Source organism: Mixophyes fleayi, chromosome 8 (assembly GCF_038048845.1).
Source record: "Mixophyes fleayi isolate aMixFle1 chromosome 8, aMixFle1.hap1, whole genome shotgun sequence".
Taxonomy (NCBI): domain Eukaryota; kingdom Metazoa; phylum Chordata; class Amphibia; order Anura; family Limnodynastidae; genus Mixophyes; species Mixophyes fleayi.
In genome coordinates this window covers 73,424,943-73,445,786 of record NC_134409.1, presented here as the reverse complement: position 1 = coordinate 73,445,786, position 20,844 = coordinate 73,424,943, and the positions used below count along the sequence as shown (strand labels likewise).

Below are 20,844 nucleotides of genomic sequence, written 5' to 3'. Positions count from 1 at the left end.
AACGACTAAAAAAAATGATATTTTGAAAATAATGTACTATTTGTGTTGACTAACTTTTTACTAAATAAAGCAAGGATCCTACTCCATGTAAGAAATGTTTGCTTCAATTTTTTTATTTTTTTTGGGGGGGGGGGGGGTATTCTGGGCATGCACCATCTTGCATGACACTTTGGCTATTAGTGTGGAACTAATAAATAACAGCCCTGTATACAGTAATAAACATATTACAAATAAATTTATCTGTGCAGTATATTATTTTGTTTCAGAGAGAGAGAGGGTGAACTGTGATGAAAATCTGACATTTTCCTTTAAACGACATCGCCATTACCAAAAATGTATCATTTGAATTTATGTTTAAGTTTATTGCTATTTTTTGTGGATAACATTTGCACAAAACTATATATTTATACTGTGTTGGAGAAACAGCTATTTTTACTGTTGCTTTTTTTAAATGGTGGATTACAAATCTTCAAATACAGCCCCCCTTCCATACTGCACAAAATGTCCTGCTCCTGGAGTTTCTACTCATCCTACTTTTGCTGAGACTGAGATGTCTTAAAATACCTTTGTAATCAATTAATTAATTTAGACCAAATAACGTGAGTAGAAACATAGTTGGATGTACCAGATGGAAAGGGCTATATTGAAGACGGACTGATTTGAATAAATATAATTGCTTGGGACAGTAAAGCAAGCCCTTTCACACTCAAACATAGGGCTTTAATTAAGACCTTGATAAGTGACTTGGGGTGATGGCTAAGTCTATATCCAAAAGTACTTTGAAAGATGTATTTGTTATGTATTGATAAATTCCTGTAATATAGTTTTGGTGTATTGATCCTGTATGCATAATAATGAGAATGATGGCTGTTTGAATGAGTAACCAGGGATTAAACAAGTAGAGTTGGAGCTCTTGGCTTTAGCACTTTTAAATGGTTTGTTTATGACATGCATGTTTTGAGGAGCCTATTTATGAAAGGGAGAAAAGCCATTTTTCCTGGGAAAACTGGCATTTTAGGGCTCCTCCCTATCAAAGGGCTACCTTTCACCACGACAATTAAAAGTTTTGCAGGCTTTTTACTAACAGGAATGGCTGCTAAAGATTTAATTTTTAAAAAAATATATTTTTTATGTATTTTTTAAACATTTAAATTTTTTTACTAGTAGAACTGAAAGCCCAAGCTGGGGCTTCCAGTTCCACTATGTATGTGTGATCTGGCAAAGCTGGGTCACGCAAGCACAAATGAACTCAAAACTGGCCAAGACAAGCTGTAAGAGTACTTTTTTTACGACTGTCAGCCAATATCTCCAATTTACTTCAAAAATATTGCTGAAGCAGCTGTGCGATATTCAACTGTTCCGGCAATATTAAGTAAATTGCAGAAATTATAGATTTTTTTATGGTTGTAATAGAAAATCTTATCAATGCACCATAGTAAATAGGCCCATCGGTCTCAAAGGCACTCACTTTTAACTATGTTGTAAACAATAACAACTTATTAATTTCAGCCATTAACAATATTGTTAATTAAAAAGCCTTGGAAGCCTTTGTCAAGCTACATAAGTCAATACCTTATGCCTTCCGTTTCTGGAAAGATGTAGCACTTAATGCATCTCTCTCCGTACTGTATTAGTCCTCATTTATTTCACTGCCTGTTTTACAAAAAAATTATGTTTGAGTAAAGATTACAATAAACGCTTCTTCATTTTCACTTGTAGACTCTGACAACCCCAGAAGACTCTGGCAAAGCTCAAATAGTCTACCAACATCCTTTAAGGTCAACTGAGGGGTGCGATTTGACAGAAATTACCACATACATAGCACACTGAAAATAGAGCAGGCTTTGGGATCATTGAATGCACAGTTAAAGCAATATCTCCAGTGTGTTCTTTACGTTATGTGCCTCACAGTTTGAATAGAGACGGAGCAATAATTATGATGTCTGATCTATTATCAGTCCACTGTTTGTGGTTACTACTGTTAGACAAGATGCATAGCTCACTTTATGTTGTAAACTTGCTTGAAACATAGTATAGCTATACATACTTCTAATCAATGGTTGAATGAAAATCTAGAAGGGGTGGGATGGAAAACATAAGTGAATGGAATTTGATAGTTTTGCAATTAAGGCAGTAGGAGAAGTGAAAGTATGACATACCACCATATAATAGCCCACTTCTGCCATTGCTTATATTATAACCACTGGTTCACCAAATTATTTATCTCTCTTAAGCCTCATATAATATTTTTAAAAATGGCTACATATTTTAAATAAGCCTGTTATCTGCTTATCTAGGCAGTTCCCTTTAAATATATTTATACTAATCTGCTGTTTTATTTTATTATTTTTTTTCTATTACCATAACAAGGCTCTGGAGTCGGTGTGCCAAACCTTCAATTCGGATACCTCTAATTTACCACTGACCGACTCCGACTCCTTCATAAATGGCAAATGTACATTAATTCGTAATAATAAATTTACTTGAATTAATTGAAAATGTATTTTCTTCAAATTTCTGAACAAGAAAACAGTGCAAAAAGTAAATCTACAACAAACTATGTAGTTAATAAAGAAAGGGTTTTAATAGAAACACAGGATACACCTAAACTAAAAAATACATAAAATGTAATACTACCATAATAGAATCATAATAAGATGTCCACTGCTTACAAACACTTTATAATTATATTACCAAATGCTTTTCATAAATATATCTAACTACTACAGTCATGGCTAAATGTTTTGAGAATGACACAAATATTATTTTTCACAAAGTCTGCTGCCCAAGTTTTTAAGACAGAAATTTGCATATACCCCAGAATGTTATGAATAGTGAATTGCAAATAATTTCAAAGTTCCTCTTTGCCATGACAATGAACTTTATCCCAAAAACAACATTTCAACTGCATTTCAGCCCTGCCACAAAAGGACCAACTGACATCATGTGAGTGATTCTCACGTTAACACAGTTGAGAGTGTTGACGAAGACCAGGCTGGAGATCACTCTGTCATGCTGATTGAGTTAGAATAACGGACTGGAAGCTTTAAAAGGAGAGTGGTGCTTTAAATCATTGTGGTTCCTCTGTAAACCATGGTTACCTGCAAGGAAACACATGCAGCACAAAAAAGGCTTCACAGGCAAGGATATTGCTGCTAGTAAGATTGCACCTAAATCAATCATTTATCGGATCATCAAGAACTTCAGGAAGAGAGGTTCAATAGTTGTGAAGAAGGCATCAGAGCGTCCAAGAACCGTCTCCTAAAGTTGATTCAGCTGCAGGATTGGGGCACCACCAGTGCAGAGCTTTCTCAGGAATGGCAGCAGTGTATCTGCATGCACAGTGAGGCAAAGACTTTTGCAGGATGGCCTAGTGTCAAGAAAGCCAGCAAAGAAGCCACTTCTCTCCAGGAAAAACATCAGGGACAGACTGATATTCTGCAAAAGGTATAGTGATTGGACTGATGAGGACTGGAATAAAGTCATTTTCTTGATGAATCCCCTTTCAGATTGTTTGGGGCATCTGAAAAAATGCTTGACCAGAGAAGAAAAGGTGAGCACCACCATCAGCCCTGTGTCATTCCAACAGTAAAGCATCCTGAGACCATTCATGTGTGGGGTTACTTCTCAGCCAAGGGAGTAGGCTCACTCACAATTTTGCCTAAGAGCACAGCCATGAATAAAGAATGGTACCAAAACATCCTCCAAGAGAAACTTCTCCCAGCCATCCAAGAACAGTTTGGTGATGAACAATGCCTTTTCCAGCACCATAAGGCAAAAGTGATAGCTAAGTAGCTCAGGGATCAAAACATCGAAATTTTGGGTCCATGGCCAGGAAACTCCCCAGACCTTAATCCAATTGAAAACTTGTGTCAATCCTCAAGAGGCGGGTGGACAAACAAAAACCCACAAATTCTGGCAAACTCCAAGCATTGATTAGGCAAGAATGGGCGGCTATCAGTCAGTATGTGGCCCAGAAGCTGACTGACAGCATGCCAGGGTGACAAAAAGGTCTAAAACGCTGAAGCAGCAAACTGTGTGAAAACCAATACTTGTGTCAATCTCAAAACTTTTGGTCATGACTGTACTCTTCTGTGTATGGTAAAGCTAATAGAAGATGGATAATTTCAGAAAAATAGGAGCTTTCTTTAATCAGAATTATATAAATAGGACTATTAGACCACATTATATATTTACTTGAGCAAAAAAGTGCTGAGAGATGAAAATATGCAATACTTTTACTCAGTGCACATAACTCTATGAAGAATTTGTCCTCAGGAAAATAATAGCCTCAGTCAGATCCTCCTGCATGGATGCTCTGAAATCTGATCTAATTATTCTAAGAACAGTGAACAACCTCTCAGCACTAACTTGAGTTGGTGGCAAAGTAACAACCACCAGGGCAACATCTCTGACAATTTCTGGATGTAAGGGAATGGCTTCATTCATTGTTAGTTTTGATGAACAATAAAATCTTTCTACTTCTTTTACTGCAAGTGAAAAATTTTGTTGAAATGTAATCAATTTGTTATCTATGGGTTGTTGCGAGATATCCATTTCTAAGTGCAATGCTTTTTTTTAATATTGGTCAAAATCAAATTCATCCTTAGTTTATGAGACTGAAGATGTGGAAGCAGCACTAGCTTCTTCTTCCTCCTGACATTCCTGTAACCCATTCATCCTAACTGCTACCTCAGACAGAGCATCTTTCACTTTAGTCAGCTGTTGGTCAACCAACAGAATCATCTGCATTGGGTCTACAATGAATCTCTACGTTTCATTGAAGCAGCAGTGCCATCTGCAATTGATCCTCCTTGTTGGGACAGTTGAAACATCAGGTTCCTCCGCTCCTTAAGAAAATGCCTGGAGTTAGGCCCTCTGCTTGTAATTTGTTAATTACTGTAAATGGGTGACAAAGCAACTCTTCCATTTCTGTCACCTGCACCACTGACTGCTTAACGCCACTTAGAGGTTGGCTATGTCCATAAGAAAGGAATTCAGGTCAAGCAAGTGCTGACCGAGAGTGTAGCTTTATCTATAATTGCTCCTTTTCTGGCACATCACTTCACATTACTAGGTGTTCTGGCAGCAGTAACTATTATCCTAACCTTGCCTATGAGAGCAACAGCATGTCCTTCTTTCACACTGTCTCTTATTGCCAGCTGCTATGTGTGAATATCATAGTGAGTGTGATGAATTGGGAGTTTTTTGAGGCAGCTTCAATAAGATCATCTAAAAAGGATAATTTGTTGTTCTTTATAGCAGCAACTTCAGTTTGTTCCTCAGTTGCAGGAATGTGATCTTCATTGTCAAACATTCCTGAATCTCTGAACCGGACATGTTCTTTGAGCTGTTGGTCACTTTCATTATCTGCATTCATTAATATAATTGTTCTTATGTTTGTTCTTTCCGTTACAATGCACAGAACTTGTTCTCTTTTAAGTTCATAACCTTGCAGAAATGTTTCTACAAACACCTGGAGAAACTCGCTGGTGTCATGAGCTTCGGTATCTTTTCCTGCCTGTTTCTTGGTATTCTTCTTCCTATTTCATTGTCACAAACAAATTGGACATTTATGGCAAAATACTTCACTCTGTGGCATGCGCAGAGTTTTTTTAAGCTCTTCCTTTTGGTTAAGGGCTTCTTCAATTACTATTTTTCTAATACTATCCCTTTCCAGAAAAACACCAAGTTTGTGGGCCATTTCTCTATTCAGACCTAAAAAGCCAGTTGTGAAAATAAGGATAAAGGTACACCATTATTTGCAAGAAGTTGTGTGAGAAGTTTTTTTAATATATCTTCCATCATTATTACAATACCTTTGTCACTGATAAAAATATCTTGTAACTGATGCCTGAGAATTTTTCGGATCCTTTGCTTGGCTGGAACTTGAAGAGTTGGGCATTAGTTCCTTTCGCATTCACAGCTTTGAACATTCTTGGATGAAAGTGCTGTAAATGTCTTTTTAGATTGGAAGCTCTCGTAGGAGCTTTTTTATCACTGCTTGAAAATGAGCTGATCTTGACATCAAAGCATTGTTCTTTATCTGTGTTGGGTGTCATACATCGACATTGTCATAATAATTTCCATCTTGAGTTATGGTCAAATGTTCCAAAACTGACTACATGGGAAGCTTCTATGGCATTGTGAGTTTGTATTTTACAAAATTACAATTATGGTTTCTGGAAAAAATCTTAATCCATTCACTTTATTTTATTTCCTAAGAAGTTTCAGCTGACAAGGTGACAACAGTCACTAAGAGATTTAATACACTGACCTATGGCTACTATTGGCTAAGTACAACAGATTTGTGTTTAATCGAGCTATAGAGCAAGGGGTTAATATAAATAACACATTCCATGATCAAAAGTCAGACTGTTGGTGAAAAAACAAAACAGGTAAGCAAAAATAATCTATATCCACAGATATTTATAGAGTGTACAGACTATGAAAAACAAAATCAACCATAGTGGTGCTAATAATTTTGAGTCACAAGAAAGCTTCTGTAAAAAGATGGACTGCCAATCTTTCTAAGGACACTATCACTAATCAAAATATTAATCTCCCATGTCCTAGTAGATTAACCTCTACTCGCAAAGTTTCAACTGTGCCCTTAATATTCATTTCTTTATTCAAACCTATGAGCCTTCCACCTATCTCCTTTCCCTCACTTTCACTCCCTTACTCGATGCCAGCATACTTGTGTTCTCATCTTCCCTTTAGACTCTAAGGGGGAAATTTATTTCCCCCCCGAATTAGCGCAGCGCTAAAACTATTACCGTTATTACGGCAGTTTTAACCTGGCTTTCTGCTCGCAGCTCAGGGAGCTGCGAGCAAAAAGCCGCCATTGAATCTACCATAATAGCGGTAATTAAGCTCATTATTACAGTAATAGCGGTAATAATGAGCAGGCCGCGTTACTTTTACCTGTAACGTGGGCCAAATGAATTGCCCCCTAAGCTCTCATGAGTAGAGCCTTCTTTCCTCGTGTTCTCCTTCTAATATCACCTCACCCGCTGTTCCGCTAGGCCTGCTTCATTAGCCCTTTTCTTGAGCCCAGGTTTCCTTCACTTTGGACATTAGATCACTCTTACTTACTGTAAATAACTTGATCTCTATTAACAAGTTATTTGAATGTAATTTGTTATTTATTAGATGTCTAGTCTGTGTATAAGTATGTTTAGTATAATGATGTAAGATGTATTATATTATGGATCATTGCTGTCTGTGTTTTGTATACTAGAGGAAATTTCATGTACAGTGCTGCAGACCTTTTGTGGTGCCTTATAAATCAAATAATTCCAAAAACAAATAATATTTAGTTTTGGCACCCAATATACTAATACATACTTTAATCATTACACATAACAAAATGAACGAACGGCTTACTATGATTAGAATTATGTGTAGTAATAAAGCAAAAATTGAAATCTAGAAATACTGAATATCTTACACATGGTAACCTTCAGTACCAATAACACAGAATATATAAGATGACATGTTTAAATAGAGTAACAAATTGATGCAAATAAATGTTTGATATAATACCAAATGAACCACTTGGAATAATTTTCTGATAACCTGGAAGCACAATTCAATGGATAATCAAAAAACAACATGATAGGAGATAGACATCTGGATAGTATATAGTTTAACTTGTTGCGCACATATATAAATAAATGATGATGATGATAAAGTACAAATTCTTTCCACAATCAGCAGAGCTTCAAACAAAGGGTGATTTAAGCATTTGAATCCTGAATATTTGTTATGCCAAAGCAGAAAGCCGTCCCCAAACCGCTTGTAAAACACTTTATATAACACTAAGATGACAGAAAATCCATATATATTGCAACCACATACAGGCCAGTTACTCTGTCATTGTTTCGCATGCCGCTAATCAAATAGCTGGAGATTTCAATTACTAGGCACTGTATGATAAAAAGCGTTCAATGTTATTCCTAATGTTGTTGATGAGGTTGATATTTCTTAAGATAATAAAATATACTTGATGGTGATTCACTTGGTGTGGTTTTTTTTGCCATGCTCACAATGTCCCCAGAAGTATACAAACTGAATATGAGATCACAATATTTAAATGCCTTCATCCAGTCAGAAAGATCCAAACATGATTGGGGAATTAACCCTTGCAATACCAAGTGGTATCAGATCAAGCCCATTAGGGAAAGGCAAAATATAGAATGATATAACTGTATGTTATCTGAATTATAATCTTCATAAACTAAAATTATACTATTATGTATATAAATAATCATAAATTATATAATAAGAAAAGAGAAAGAATAAGTAGATCTGCTTAATAACAAACCTTTCAAACTATTTAAATAAAAGGTCTCTTTTAAACCTTTCTGATGCAGAGTTCACAAGCAGAAGAAATGGATGGCTTCTCTGACACAATTCTCCCTATTGTATATTAATATAAAATGTCTCAGAACACTATGATTGATACATTTTTAATGACGCTCCATCAATGTTCTGGAAAACTAGTTTTGGTGTATACTGTAGGCCAGTGCCATAACTAGACATTTTTGTGCCCTGGGCGAGACAGGGCACCGGCACCCCCCATCTAAGTGGGAGTGTCATTTGCCAAGTGGGTGTGGCCAACCTAATATGGGGGTGTGGCTAGCACTTTACTGAAAGAACTCTGTTACACATATTTGCACATGCAAGATAGCTATATATATATATATGGACACACACAACACATATATATTTATATACAGTGGTGGGATTCAAATAAATTAACAACCGGTTCTCTGCCCTAATGACCATTTAAAATACTCAAAAATATATACTGAAAGGTATTCTAATATTTCATGCACTTAATTCTCAAATAAGAACACTAAAAGAGATACACAAAACTGGATTGTTATGCGAAAGAGTTTTAAAATGTTAAACAAAAAATCTTAAAGAATACCTTACCTGACAAATATCAGTTATTTAATATTATATTCATATTATGCCACAGTAATGCCCCCAGTTCATATTATGCCAGAGTAATGCCCTCAGTTCATATTATGCCACAGTAATGGCTCTCTTCATCACACTCTGCCATTCTGCCTTCCTTTGCTCCCCCTTGCTCCGTTCCTTCACTTACCTTTTCTATCGGCTTCTGTCTTCTTTTTCTTCTCTTCTTGCTTGCCGCAGACTCCACTCTGCGCCGCTCCTCACTGAATGCACATGCGTTCCACTGACAGAAAGTTCGCGTTCCACTGCTTCCAATGCAACACTGGTCAGGCAAGAAGGGAGGGGGGCTGAAAAGTGATGGGAACAGACAGGGGAAAGTGGAGAGACTAAAAGGCTGAAGGTACAGAGGCAGGTAGCGTGCGGCTGCTACGCCCCCTTGGGCTTACGCCCCGGGTGACGGCACCACCCGCACCTGCCTGGTTACGGCTCTGCTGTAGGCCACATGAAAACTCTAAGAGATAGATCACAAATTTAGTTTTGCAATTAATATATTTAGCAGTCATAAATCTTTTTTAGATCTATTGTAAGAAAAACTAACTTTCTATAATATAGGTATATGTAATGCTAATTGTTCACATTTAAATCATCCACAAATGTTATGTGTAAGATAACTATGGTCAGTATTTACTATTATTTTTTCATCAGAGAGAAAGGATTCTCCTTATCGAAATAGGAGCTAGCATATTTTTCTTGACATTTTAAAAAGTCAAAACTAATGGCCTTTGTGGTAGAAATTCCGTAAGGATACTATCTTGTTAGAGAATATAGTAATGTAGTGCAATAATGTTCTTAATGCTCTAAAATGAGCTACTAAATTGAAGAATGAAACATAAAATTATATCTGTATTCTTGGCTAAACATTTTACTGTATCAATACTATTTTTCTCTATGAATTTTTCTCTAGATAAAGAATTTATATTAGCAAGAGTCTTCGCTGACATTGATTTTGAATACCATTTCTAAAAGGAATGAATTATATATTGATTTTGATCTTTTCTTAAAATCAATCTGTGAGGAACAATTTCATCTCACCCTCCTAATCTGACCCAAGTGATGTTTTGAATTCACAGCATATAATGATTACTTTTTTTTTTTTTAATGTAAAGAAAAAATAGAACTCACTTCTTTGATGTAAAAATTTGTGAAAATGATCACATCATTTAAGACCAACAGTACTATATACAAAAAGTTAACATGCGTAGAGCACCATTATTACATGAGAACTAGAATTAGTGATATAAAAAAATATCCCCCTCACAAATAAAGTAAATCATCTATATATGTGCCAAAGAAGACCAGATATCCCTGAAAGGAATGTATATTAGGGTGTATGTATATTGAGAAATCTGGCAATATTGCCCTACAGAAAAGCTTTCTTCCTGATTATATTTTTTAAGAATGCAGTATTCATTTTGCATTTTATTTCTTGGTACTGATTGTACCATCTGCATCACAAATCGAGATTTCTTATACTAGGCAACATTTTTCCTATTTTCAAGTGTCCAGTTTTGTTCAGCCTGTTCCCACTGTAGCCTCAGTTTCCTGTTTTTAACTAATAGAAATGCAACCCGGTGTGGTCTTCTGCTGCTGTAGCCCATCTACTTCAAGCTTTGACATGCTGTGTGCTCAGAGATGTGCTTACCACTGTTGTAACGCATGGTTGTTTTAGTTACTGTCACCTAGAACCAGTTAAAAAAAGTAGGATACCAAAAACACAAACTCAAGGAAAACCGATCTGACGAATTTCTAAATGTCAAAAACTATCAAACTATTTTACAATGTCAAGTAAAAGTTTGTCAACACCTATAGATGGAACAGGCCATGCAAACACTAGTGAAGCCATTGACAGTGCACAAACCATGGGAGCACTTTCTAGTAATACTCAACCCACTGTTGACACTTTTGATACAGATGATGATCACAGTGGTCAATATGAAAGTACCGTGGAACAAGAAGAGACAGAACAGAAACAGGAAGCAAATTCATTGATTTCAAAGAATACAGTGACCTCTCAAACTGGCCCATAACAGTTGATACTGATTTCATACAGAATTGTTTAATGCAAGACATCAGTTTTTTTCAAAATAAAAAAACAGATGATGTATATACCGAATCCAGCAGGGATTACAAGGAGCAAAACAGAAGTTTCTCAAACAAATATTTTGAAAAAAGGATTGAAAATTGGTCAAATTGTGATGAGATCTTGGTTTGTTTACTCAAAGAGCAAAGGCTGCATATACTATTTTGTTTGCAAACTCTTTTCTAAATGCCAATTGTCACTTACAAAAACTGAGTTTTCTGACTGGATGAATGTACTCAGAACTCTGGAGAATCATGAAGACAGCATGAAACATAACAGGGAGATGTTGTGTTGGATAACAAGAAAGTCAAATAAAAACACAGTGGATCAGCAACATGAGGAACAGGTGAGAAGAAAACCATACAGTACTATTTTGAAGTTCTAAAAAGATTTGTAGCTGTTATAAAGTATTTAAGTGAAAGAGGTTTGGCATTTAGAGCTCATGAGAAGTGGGGCTCACTAAATAATGGAAACTTCATGAGGCCATTGAACTTATTGCATTTTGACCCATGTTTACATGAACATCTCGAGAAATGTAAAAATGAAAAAGTAAATGTTACTTACCTATCCAAAACTGTATATGAAGAATTGATAGAAATCATGGGAAAACACGTACAAGATGAAATTGGGAATCAAATCAACAACCTAGACACCAAATACTAATCTATTATTGTTGACTCTATGCCTGACGTGACATACGTTGACCAGCTGATAATTGTGGTTCGATACTGCTATAATGGAAAACACTGTGAGAGATTTCTAACATTTTTACCAATAGAAAACCATTCATCCACGACGTTGTTCAACAAAATATGACAATTCCTGGGTGAACATAAGCTTTCACTTGAAAATATCCGTGGTCAGTCCTATGATAATGCATCTAACATGAAGGGCTCCAGGGGCGTACGGAGGATTTTTAAGGGGGATTTCCCCTCCACCCCACAAAAAAAAAAAAAGCAGCAGCTCAGTTTCGGCAGCACTGTACTATACAGCAGCAGTGGCACTGTCAAAGAAGCATCCGCGGCGGTGCTGTATACAATGCAGCACCGCCGCGGACGTTTCATTGACAGCGCCGCGGCTGCTGTATAGTACAGTGCCGCTATGTAGGGCACTTTTTTAGTGGAGGAAAGGGATTTCTGGAGACCCAGAAACCCCCCCTGCGTGCGCCCCTGGGCTCAAAGAAAGGCCCGCACGCGCTCTTTTAAAAACATTAACAGCTATGCAGACTATGTGCCACGTACAGCCCATTCACTCAACCTTGTTGGAGAAAAGGCAGACTACTGTGATTGAAAATGTTGTCTATTTTGCAGGAGCTATAGATTTTCTTTTTTGGGATTTTCACGAAGATGGGGCATTTTAAACATATGCGGTAATCTAGATTTTTCTCTGGAGAGCTTAAGTATAACTAGATGGTCTGCATACTATGAAGCAGTCCAGGCAATTAAAAATGGAAATACAGGTATTTTACAAACTCTCAAACATATTTTTGAAGACTCAGAAGGGAAGCCTGAATGTAAACAATATTCAATGAATTTATACCACAAGTTGATAAAGTTGGAATATGCTATTTTAACATTTGGGAAACAGTGCTGGAGCATTTCAACAAAACAAATAAGAAACTCCAAACCCCTGGTTTTGATGTATTTGAAGGTTATCTTCTGCTTTCAACTTTACTTTCGTTTGTTAAAGAACTCAGAGAAAATTCAGCCGACAGGTCTGCACACTATGAATCAGAAGCAAAAGGTTTGTTTGAAGATATCACCTCAAGTTATTCTGATGCTTCTAAACCCATTGTTATACAGAAATTTCCAGATGGAAGGGCCTCTTTGAGAGGAGCTAACAAATTTAGGCTAGAATATCTAAATCAAATCTATGACTGCTTGGTAATCTAGTTACGTTAGAGGATTGATCCATATGAGCAGATTGCAAAAAAATTCAACTTCCTCTCAGAAATGATGAGCAATCCTGAAATTGATGAGGACAGTATTAAACTTATAATATCGCATTACAAAGATGATATTGACCATAAATTAGTAAACGAGTGTTATCAGTTCAAAGAATATTTAGCTTATTTGGGAGCAACACCTAATTGAATTGTTCCCCAATATTACTACTACACTTAAGCTGTTGTTGACAATGCCTATCATGAGCAGTGAAGCAAAAGAAAATTTTTCAAAGATTTCCTTTATAAAGAGCAAATTTCGGTCTACCATGACTGGAGAGTGCTTAAAGCCTTAATGCATATTGTCTCTAGAACATTACATTGCAGGGGAGCTCTCATATAACAAATCTGTACGTGAATTTGTTCCTAGACAAAACAGGTAAAAGAGTGTTTTGTAAAATGTGTTTCATGTAGTATGAATTCTCATATATGTCTAAAATAAAACATTATATTAACTGTGGTCTTTGTTATATTTTATTTCATTTTAATATGATGCATCATGTTTGTATATAACATTTCCCTAATCTTCATCCCCCATAACACAATCTATAAAGCATAGAAAATTGTTGTTCACACCAGTGACTTTGATATGTGAGATAACCCAGTATAGCAATTTTAATAAAAATCTGAGATGTAGTGGTTACATTTTTTTTAAAAAATGTGGTGATCTACCATGGAACAACCCCATTTATGAAGAAAACAGCTGTTACTCATTGCTGGTGGGAAGGGATTCATTGTATGGCCCATTTCAAGGACTCCACCCCATCACCCTGTTCTCCGCCATTTGGGCCTTGAGGACCTTGCAAGGGCAGCAAGGCCCTTCAGGCCTTCTTGGATGTTGCTCTATTGTTGCTGGTTGCAATGGGGCCCCCTTAAGGGTTCAAGTTTCAGGTCCCCAAAGATGTAGGTCTGCCACTGAAGATGACATAGATGTCTTATGATCATATAGTTAATTAAGTATAAATAAATAGAATGGCAGCTACTAACGCACTAGTCAACTAGACTATGCAGTAACCTTTAGCAACAATTGCTGTTGTTTTTGTCATTTTGAATTTTGAAAAGTACAGCTACCATCTTATTAGGAGCTATGAGTTACAACACATTTTCCCTGTGCACGTACAAAAAGAAAGCAAGAATTTTTGAGATGTCAAGGTTGAAGAAAGAGAACCCTGCAGTTGATCTTCTTTTAAATAAATATAAAAAAGGTGTTGGAGAGTAGGAGTGAAGGGTATTTTAGCTTAACTTTTACTTTTCTAACTGTCACTTTCTCTGTGACAGCATATATCTAGTCCTTAAAAACTTCTGCAACTATATATTGTTCTGATACCATATGGTATTGTGTGATTTAGGTCCCTTTGATATTGTTCTTCTATGTCCTGCACATTTATGTGCTAAAGAAAGACTCTATAATACTTTTGAATGTGACCAATCTCACCCAGAATATTTTGTTTAGACCCTGATTTTCATATTAATTTTACAAATAAATTTACCTTTTTAAATTAAATAATTGAAGGTAAAGCTACTTTCAGTGTCCAGTGTAGTAAAATTGTCAAAAACAGGATTGAAGAATATGGCCTGGGTGAAATTAGTCATATAAATGAGGTATGATATATGTTTCCAGTGGCTGTGTGTCACAAAATTGCCTGCTCACACACCTGTGCTCCTGATTCCCTCTGTCTCTGTGTTAGATCAGCACTTCGTGGTTTGGACGGTCACATGATTGTGGCTGTGAGGCGGCATATTCTGCAGAGTATATAAAGCCCACTCTGACACTCTAACAGTGTCAGAGCAACAGGTTTCCATTCCCAGACTGATTTCCTGTTATGCTGTATAGCTGCTGACCTTGGTTTTCCTTGTGAAACCTTCTTAAAAAGTGCTTCTGCCTGTTAACTCCTTGTGTACCAGTCCTTGCTTGTTTTAACCTCTCTTACTCTGATCCTAATTTTGTACTGCACCACTGCTTGTGTAACATATTCCAGCCTGTTATTGGACCCTTCTGCATACTGATTTTGTACCTCGCTACCGCTAGTGTACCAGTCCTCGGCTAGCTGACCTGGTTTCGGATTTCTCTTTCTCTCTGCTGTGTTACTTCTAGTGACTGTTCAGAGGGCTGCGACCAGCGTGTTCCTGGTTCTTGGCGAAGACCAGGGGACCCGTTAGACTCTGCGCCTCTGTTCGGCCTGAGCTGAACCAGGCTCTCTGCATTCAGACAACGAGACAGTCGTTACACTGAGTATGTGTCCCTTGAGGATGTACTGTTTAATCTACCTTGGTGTCCCACTTGACTCTGTTCTCTGTATTACTCCTCATATCCACTCTTTATGGCAGTCCAGTCACCTCCACTTTTGAAAATATTGACAGAATATACCCTTTTTTTACCTAAGTTGTATCCAAAACTCTTAAACATTCCCTTATCATCTCCCACTTCAACTAGTGCAATCTCCTCCTGATTGGCATTTCTTCTCCCATCTTTTCTCGCGTCAACCCATCCTAAATGCCATGGCAAGAATTATCTTCCTCATTCATAATTCCACTTCTATCACACTGCTCTGTGAATGCCTACAATGGCTCTTTGTTTCCTCCAGAATCCAATTCAAGCTACTCACATTCACCTGCATATCCCTCAACAACATCACGCCTTCATACCCTTCCTCTCACCCTCTTAAATTTACTTCTGACTTACATCTCACCAAGCTCTTTATTAGAGCTTGGCATACACCCGACTATACTACTTACACGGGAGGTTCACAACAGTCCCCATCTCTGAGCCATGTTTGTATCTCTTGTCTAAGCTGTGCCCTTTTCCTATTACATTGCAAATTACCTAACAGGAAAGACTTTCACTACCCCTTATTTCTTGTCATATCTATTTCTTTTGTCTAACTTGTATGTCCCTAATTTATGTATGTCCTGTTTTCCTCACTGTCTATCGCTATGGAGCACCGTGGCACCTTACAAATTAGCAATAATATTAATTTCCTCTGTATATTTATTAATTCTTTGTTTATGCAACAATGAATCTGAAATTATTCTTCATACATAAAGTGGTTTTACACATTAGTAAACTTTAGGTTTGTTGTTTAAAAACACATTTGATATGTAGTTTTATAACTAATGTTTTTACTTGTGTCTATGGACATTATTTTACATAGCACTTTGCTTACATACTTTGCCTACATGATATAAAGGTTTGGTGAAAAATAAAGATTGAAACAAGAAAGATAAATAAATGCACTAAGTAAAAGTTTCAGTTAAACATGTACCAATCAACAAAATAAAGTTATCTTACAGTAGAAACCCCCTTTATGGAATAGTATACATCACATCAGAGTGTCCTCCATGTGGTTCCAAAAGCATATTGTACAGCATGGCTCTATAATAATTTTTACTGAGAAAATACTAAAGAATTACTAATACTTACTGTTTTTCTTTTGTAGTGCCATGGCTACTTATTCCTCCACTTGTGTCAATACCAATCCTGGCCAGGGGATGAACATGGCAAATAGCATTGCTAATCTTAGACTGAAGGCAAAAGAATACAGTTTACAAAGAAATCAAGTGCCAAAACTCAATTGAAGAAGACAAGCAATTGAAATACATATAAGGTTACATTTCAATTGGCCTTACAAATAAAGGCTTACAATGGGACATTGACGTATAAACTGTTTGTATTTTGTTTTTATTTCTTGGGGGTTTTTTTCTTGGGCAAGTGCCACCAGTCTGTTTGTGTTATTTTATGTTTTGCTTAAAATAGTCAAAACAACTTCTTAAAACATTTTATCTGGACACGTTACATCCCTTTCAGACTGCAACTATAGTAAATAAACCTCCAAACATTGACAAATCTTCTCAGAATTATTTTTTTTTGATTGAAGATTAGCATTGCATCAATTGTGTATCTCTTTATCTGAAAATACTGTAAAATGAATGCTGAAAAGAGAATAAAAATCAAACTTTTCCATAAAAGTGTTCTATTTGGCCAGAACTGTATATCAATGGAAAAACGTTAAATATACTGATCTTTTGTTGTGTATGACTAACATTGATTACTTGAATTAATTTTATCTTATGATTGAATGTTTTGAGGGAACATTAGTAAGGCATCCAATGATTATCTAGGGCAAATAGTCCTAATCATACTTTTGTTTTTGCAACATTTGCATATGTGCAATTAGTGTGGCTAGTATTAAACATTTGGATTATTTTAAAGAAACATTATCACCAAAACGATGTGTAGTTTTTGTTTAATTTCAACTTTAAGCGATTTTTAGTTATCTATTTTGTATATGTACATTTTCTCACAAAATTCTAATTTCTTTGCTCATTTAGTAATTAAATAAATGTGCCTTAACAGTCCTCAGTTGTGTGTAACTTTTACCCGTCACTCTCACCAGCATCTCACTTCCACATTGCCTGCACTGTAAGAAACTTTTTTTTTCACGTAAACTTGGAACTGAGATAATGATTGGCAGCATGGTTGAAAATCTTATTCAATGCCAAATATTTCACATTTATGCACACTTGGAGCAGGAGTCCCAGATGTGAGAACTTGCATCATTAAAAGGAATTTACTGCTCACTGAGCAGAGTTAGTGGTGTAAACATGGCAGATGAAGAAAAGTCACAGGATGAACAGGCAAATAGCTAGCTAGAAAGAGTGGGATGGTATCTACGTAAAATGTATCATAACCAGGGCTTGTACATCCTAACAAAATTGCCAGTGTGAATGGATATATTGAGTTGATGTGAGGAAACAGTGTCTCCCGAGTTTGACTAGCCTACTGAGCTCCCCTGTACGTGGGTAAATACTTACTTCCAGGCTGATAGCCAACTTAGAAATAAAAACTTAAAATGGGAAAATGGGAATGCTTTCAGCGCTAGAGGGTTCTTTACAAAACAAAACTAAGGAACATATATCCAGTGATACAGATTACAATGGGAATAAACAGTATACTTATATCTGGTGATCTTTTATCTGAAGAAAATGTTCTCTTTGTCCTCCAAAATGGGAATCATAAAAACAAAACCCAGAAAAAAGTCATAGAGGAAATTTGTTAGGATAAGACATATATTTTACAAACAAACATAGTTAATAGGCTTATTAAATAAGTGCAACGGAGGTTATCTTCATATTCCTCCTTATTGTAACATCTGTGTGATATTTCAGTGCCATCATCCACTACTGATAGTAAAACTACCACAGGTCATTCTCTTTTCAGCCTTATTAGTGGTCTTTGTTCAGAATGTTTTCTTCTCAAAAACTTTATAGTCTCATGTGTGGGAATGAAAAAACAGGGACATCTGGTGATATCATAAAATTGTATAGTTTTTTAAATGTGAACAATAAAAGTATTAAACATTATTTAATCCAGGAAAAAACAATATGATATCATTCAGCACAAGGAAATAAGTGATTCAAGTGTTCCTATCAGAGAGAATATCAAAATTGACCCTAGACTGTCTTTCTGTGTGTATATTAGGGAATTTAGACTGTAAGCTCCAATGGGGCAGGGACTGATGTGAATGTGTTCTCTGTACAGAGCTGTGGAATCAGTGGCGCTATATAAATAAATGGTGATGATGATGATGATGATGTTGAGAGAATGGGTATTAAGCACAGTGTATGGTCTATAACATAAGGGAAAAAGAGAAAGGATTAATCTGTCGCACCAATGGGTGAGAGCTACAGACACAATAATTCACTATTGTTCAAAGTTTTAACGCTATCTATAGTGTTGTATGGGGTGCAACCTTAAACTGAAATACGACATTCCATAAGACAGACAAGAAGTTTGTTAACAAGGTGCACATGAGCTCACTATTTTTCCAGTGTTAAAATTATCGAGGAACACTAATAGTTAAAATTTAACTTTTATTATAATAAATGTTAAATAAAATACCAGCGAAATACCTAAAATTACTATATAAATAAGGACAAACAATGTGTGAATTAAAATGAGCATTGCACACATTTTTTTTTGACCAAATTACATTACTAGATTATTTTATTGTGGGACCTACTATTCAAAATTTTGAATGGATTGAATAAGTCAGCTGGCCACTCACCAATCAAGCTTCAAGCTGATGTTTTTCTATGTTTATGTAATTACAAATAGTTAATGCTCTGAGTATTTTTGCATATTATGCTGATTTTTATATATGCTGATGTTTCAATGTAGAGTTCATGAGATTTTTTATTGTATATGATTTTTAATAAATGTTTAATACATTTATATAATCAAATATCCACAAGTTTCTTTGAAATTTAGTGGCACAGAGTGCACGGTTGCATTATCTGTTATTTTTTAGTTTTTGTGTATTAAAATAAGCTGAATACACTGATCACCATCTCTCAAATTATTGCGGGGAATTTCATATATGGTAGGTATAATAATTCTAGGGATATATATTAATTTACATAGCAACTCAATTCCTCCAAGTGGTAAATTGTCTTTTGTATAGTTCCTTGCCGGCAAACCACATACCACACTCGGTATTAGTAAGCAGGTATGAACTATACATATAAGTGCAGATCAGCGTAATAGTATGGCTAGCTTTCCTGCTAGTCCATAGTTATTATAATGAGGATACAACTGCTGCCTCTGCTGAAGTTAAGTAGGACAGGGAGTGAATTGCTGCCTACCCCCTAAGTGCTCCATACTAACTGTAGATTTAATGGAGCAATGTGCCTTAATCTAAACTCCTATTCTAATACAGGAGGAATCAGAAAGTGCATCCAGCTATACACTGACGTGCAATTCGCTTGTGTGTGCTTATTGAAAGGCAAGCCAATAGACTGTGTTGGCAGCTCTTAAATACTGCTTGTGTGGGGCTTGCAGAGTGATGTGTTGTCCGTTAGTCAATCAGAAATGAATATTGTCGTCATGATTGACGATGATATCAGCCAGTCGGTAACAAATTATCCTTTGTCTCCGCCTACCAGGCTTGCTTATAGGTCAAATATCATCACAACTTATATCAACAGGGCCTGATCAACCACTAGGCTGATCAGGCTGCAGCCTGGGGCGCTGAGTCCTGGGGGGCACAGCGCGGCAGAATTGCAAGCTGTTTTTTTTTTTCCTTCAAATGCTGGCGATCGGCTTCTTTCTCCTCTAATGGGGCCGTCCCTGTCCTCAAGGGGGCGGTCCCGCATGCTCCTGTACCCAATCACGCAGCTAACAGCATCCAACGCTGTTAGCTGCTCTGTCAGTGTGGCTGCAGTTTATTGCTTAGTGTGGTCACGTGAGATCTCACATCTCACGTGACCACACTAATCAAACAGAGCGCGCCCGCAATGACAGTACAGCTAACAGCGTCGGATGTTGTTAGCTGCATGTGAAGATGACAAGCGCCGGCATCTGGAGAGAGGAGGAATAGAAGACAGCAAGGTAAGTGCAGCTTGTTAAATATCAAGGGGGGGAAGAGATGACTGGGGGGGATTAATGAACTGGCTAATGGGGGGGGAGGCTTATAAATTGGATATGGGGGGATTAATGAACTGGTTAGTATAGATTGGATAGGGGGGATTAATGTAGTGAAAATGGGGAGGTAATTAACTGGCTAGAGGTGGGGCTTATGAATTGGATGGGGGGTTATGAATTGGATAGGGGGGCTTATGAATTGGATGGGGGGTTTAATGAAATGGCTAGAGGGGGAATTAATGAAGTGAAAATGGGGAGCTCACGCAAGACACTGCAAAAACCTTAATTCATGCACTCATCATCTCCCGCATTGACTATTGCAATTCCCTCCTTACTGGTCTTCCCAAAAACAGACTCAAACCTCTACAATCTATTTTGCACGCTGCGGCAAGACTGATTTTCCTTGCAAATCGT

General features: G+C 36.7%; 1 protein-coding gene across 2 annotated transcripts in view; it reads left to right on the top strand.

Moving 5' to 3' along the window:
- The window catches only part of PRRX1 (paired related homeobox 1), a 136,636-nt gene extending 119,712 nt beyond the window's left edge, over window positions 1-16,924 (top strand). Inside the window, exon 4 of one of the 2 annotated variants that reach the window (XM_075184085.1) lies at window positions 16,448-16,924. In XM_075184085.1, coding sequence (XP_075040186.1) covers window positions 16,448-16,586 — 139 coding nt within the window. In that variant the 3' untranslated portion in view covers window positions 16,587-16,924. The remainder of the gene's footprint in view (window positions 1-16,447) is intronic. The other variant, XM_075184084.1, reaches the window with a different exon arrangement.
- The last annotated feature ends 3,920 nt before the right edge of the window (window positions 16,925-20,844 follow it).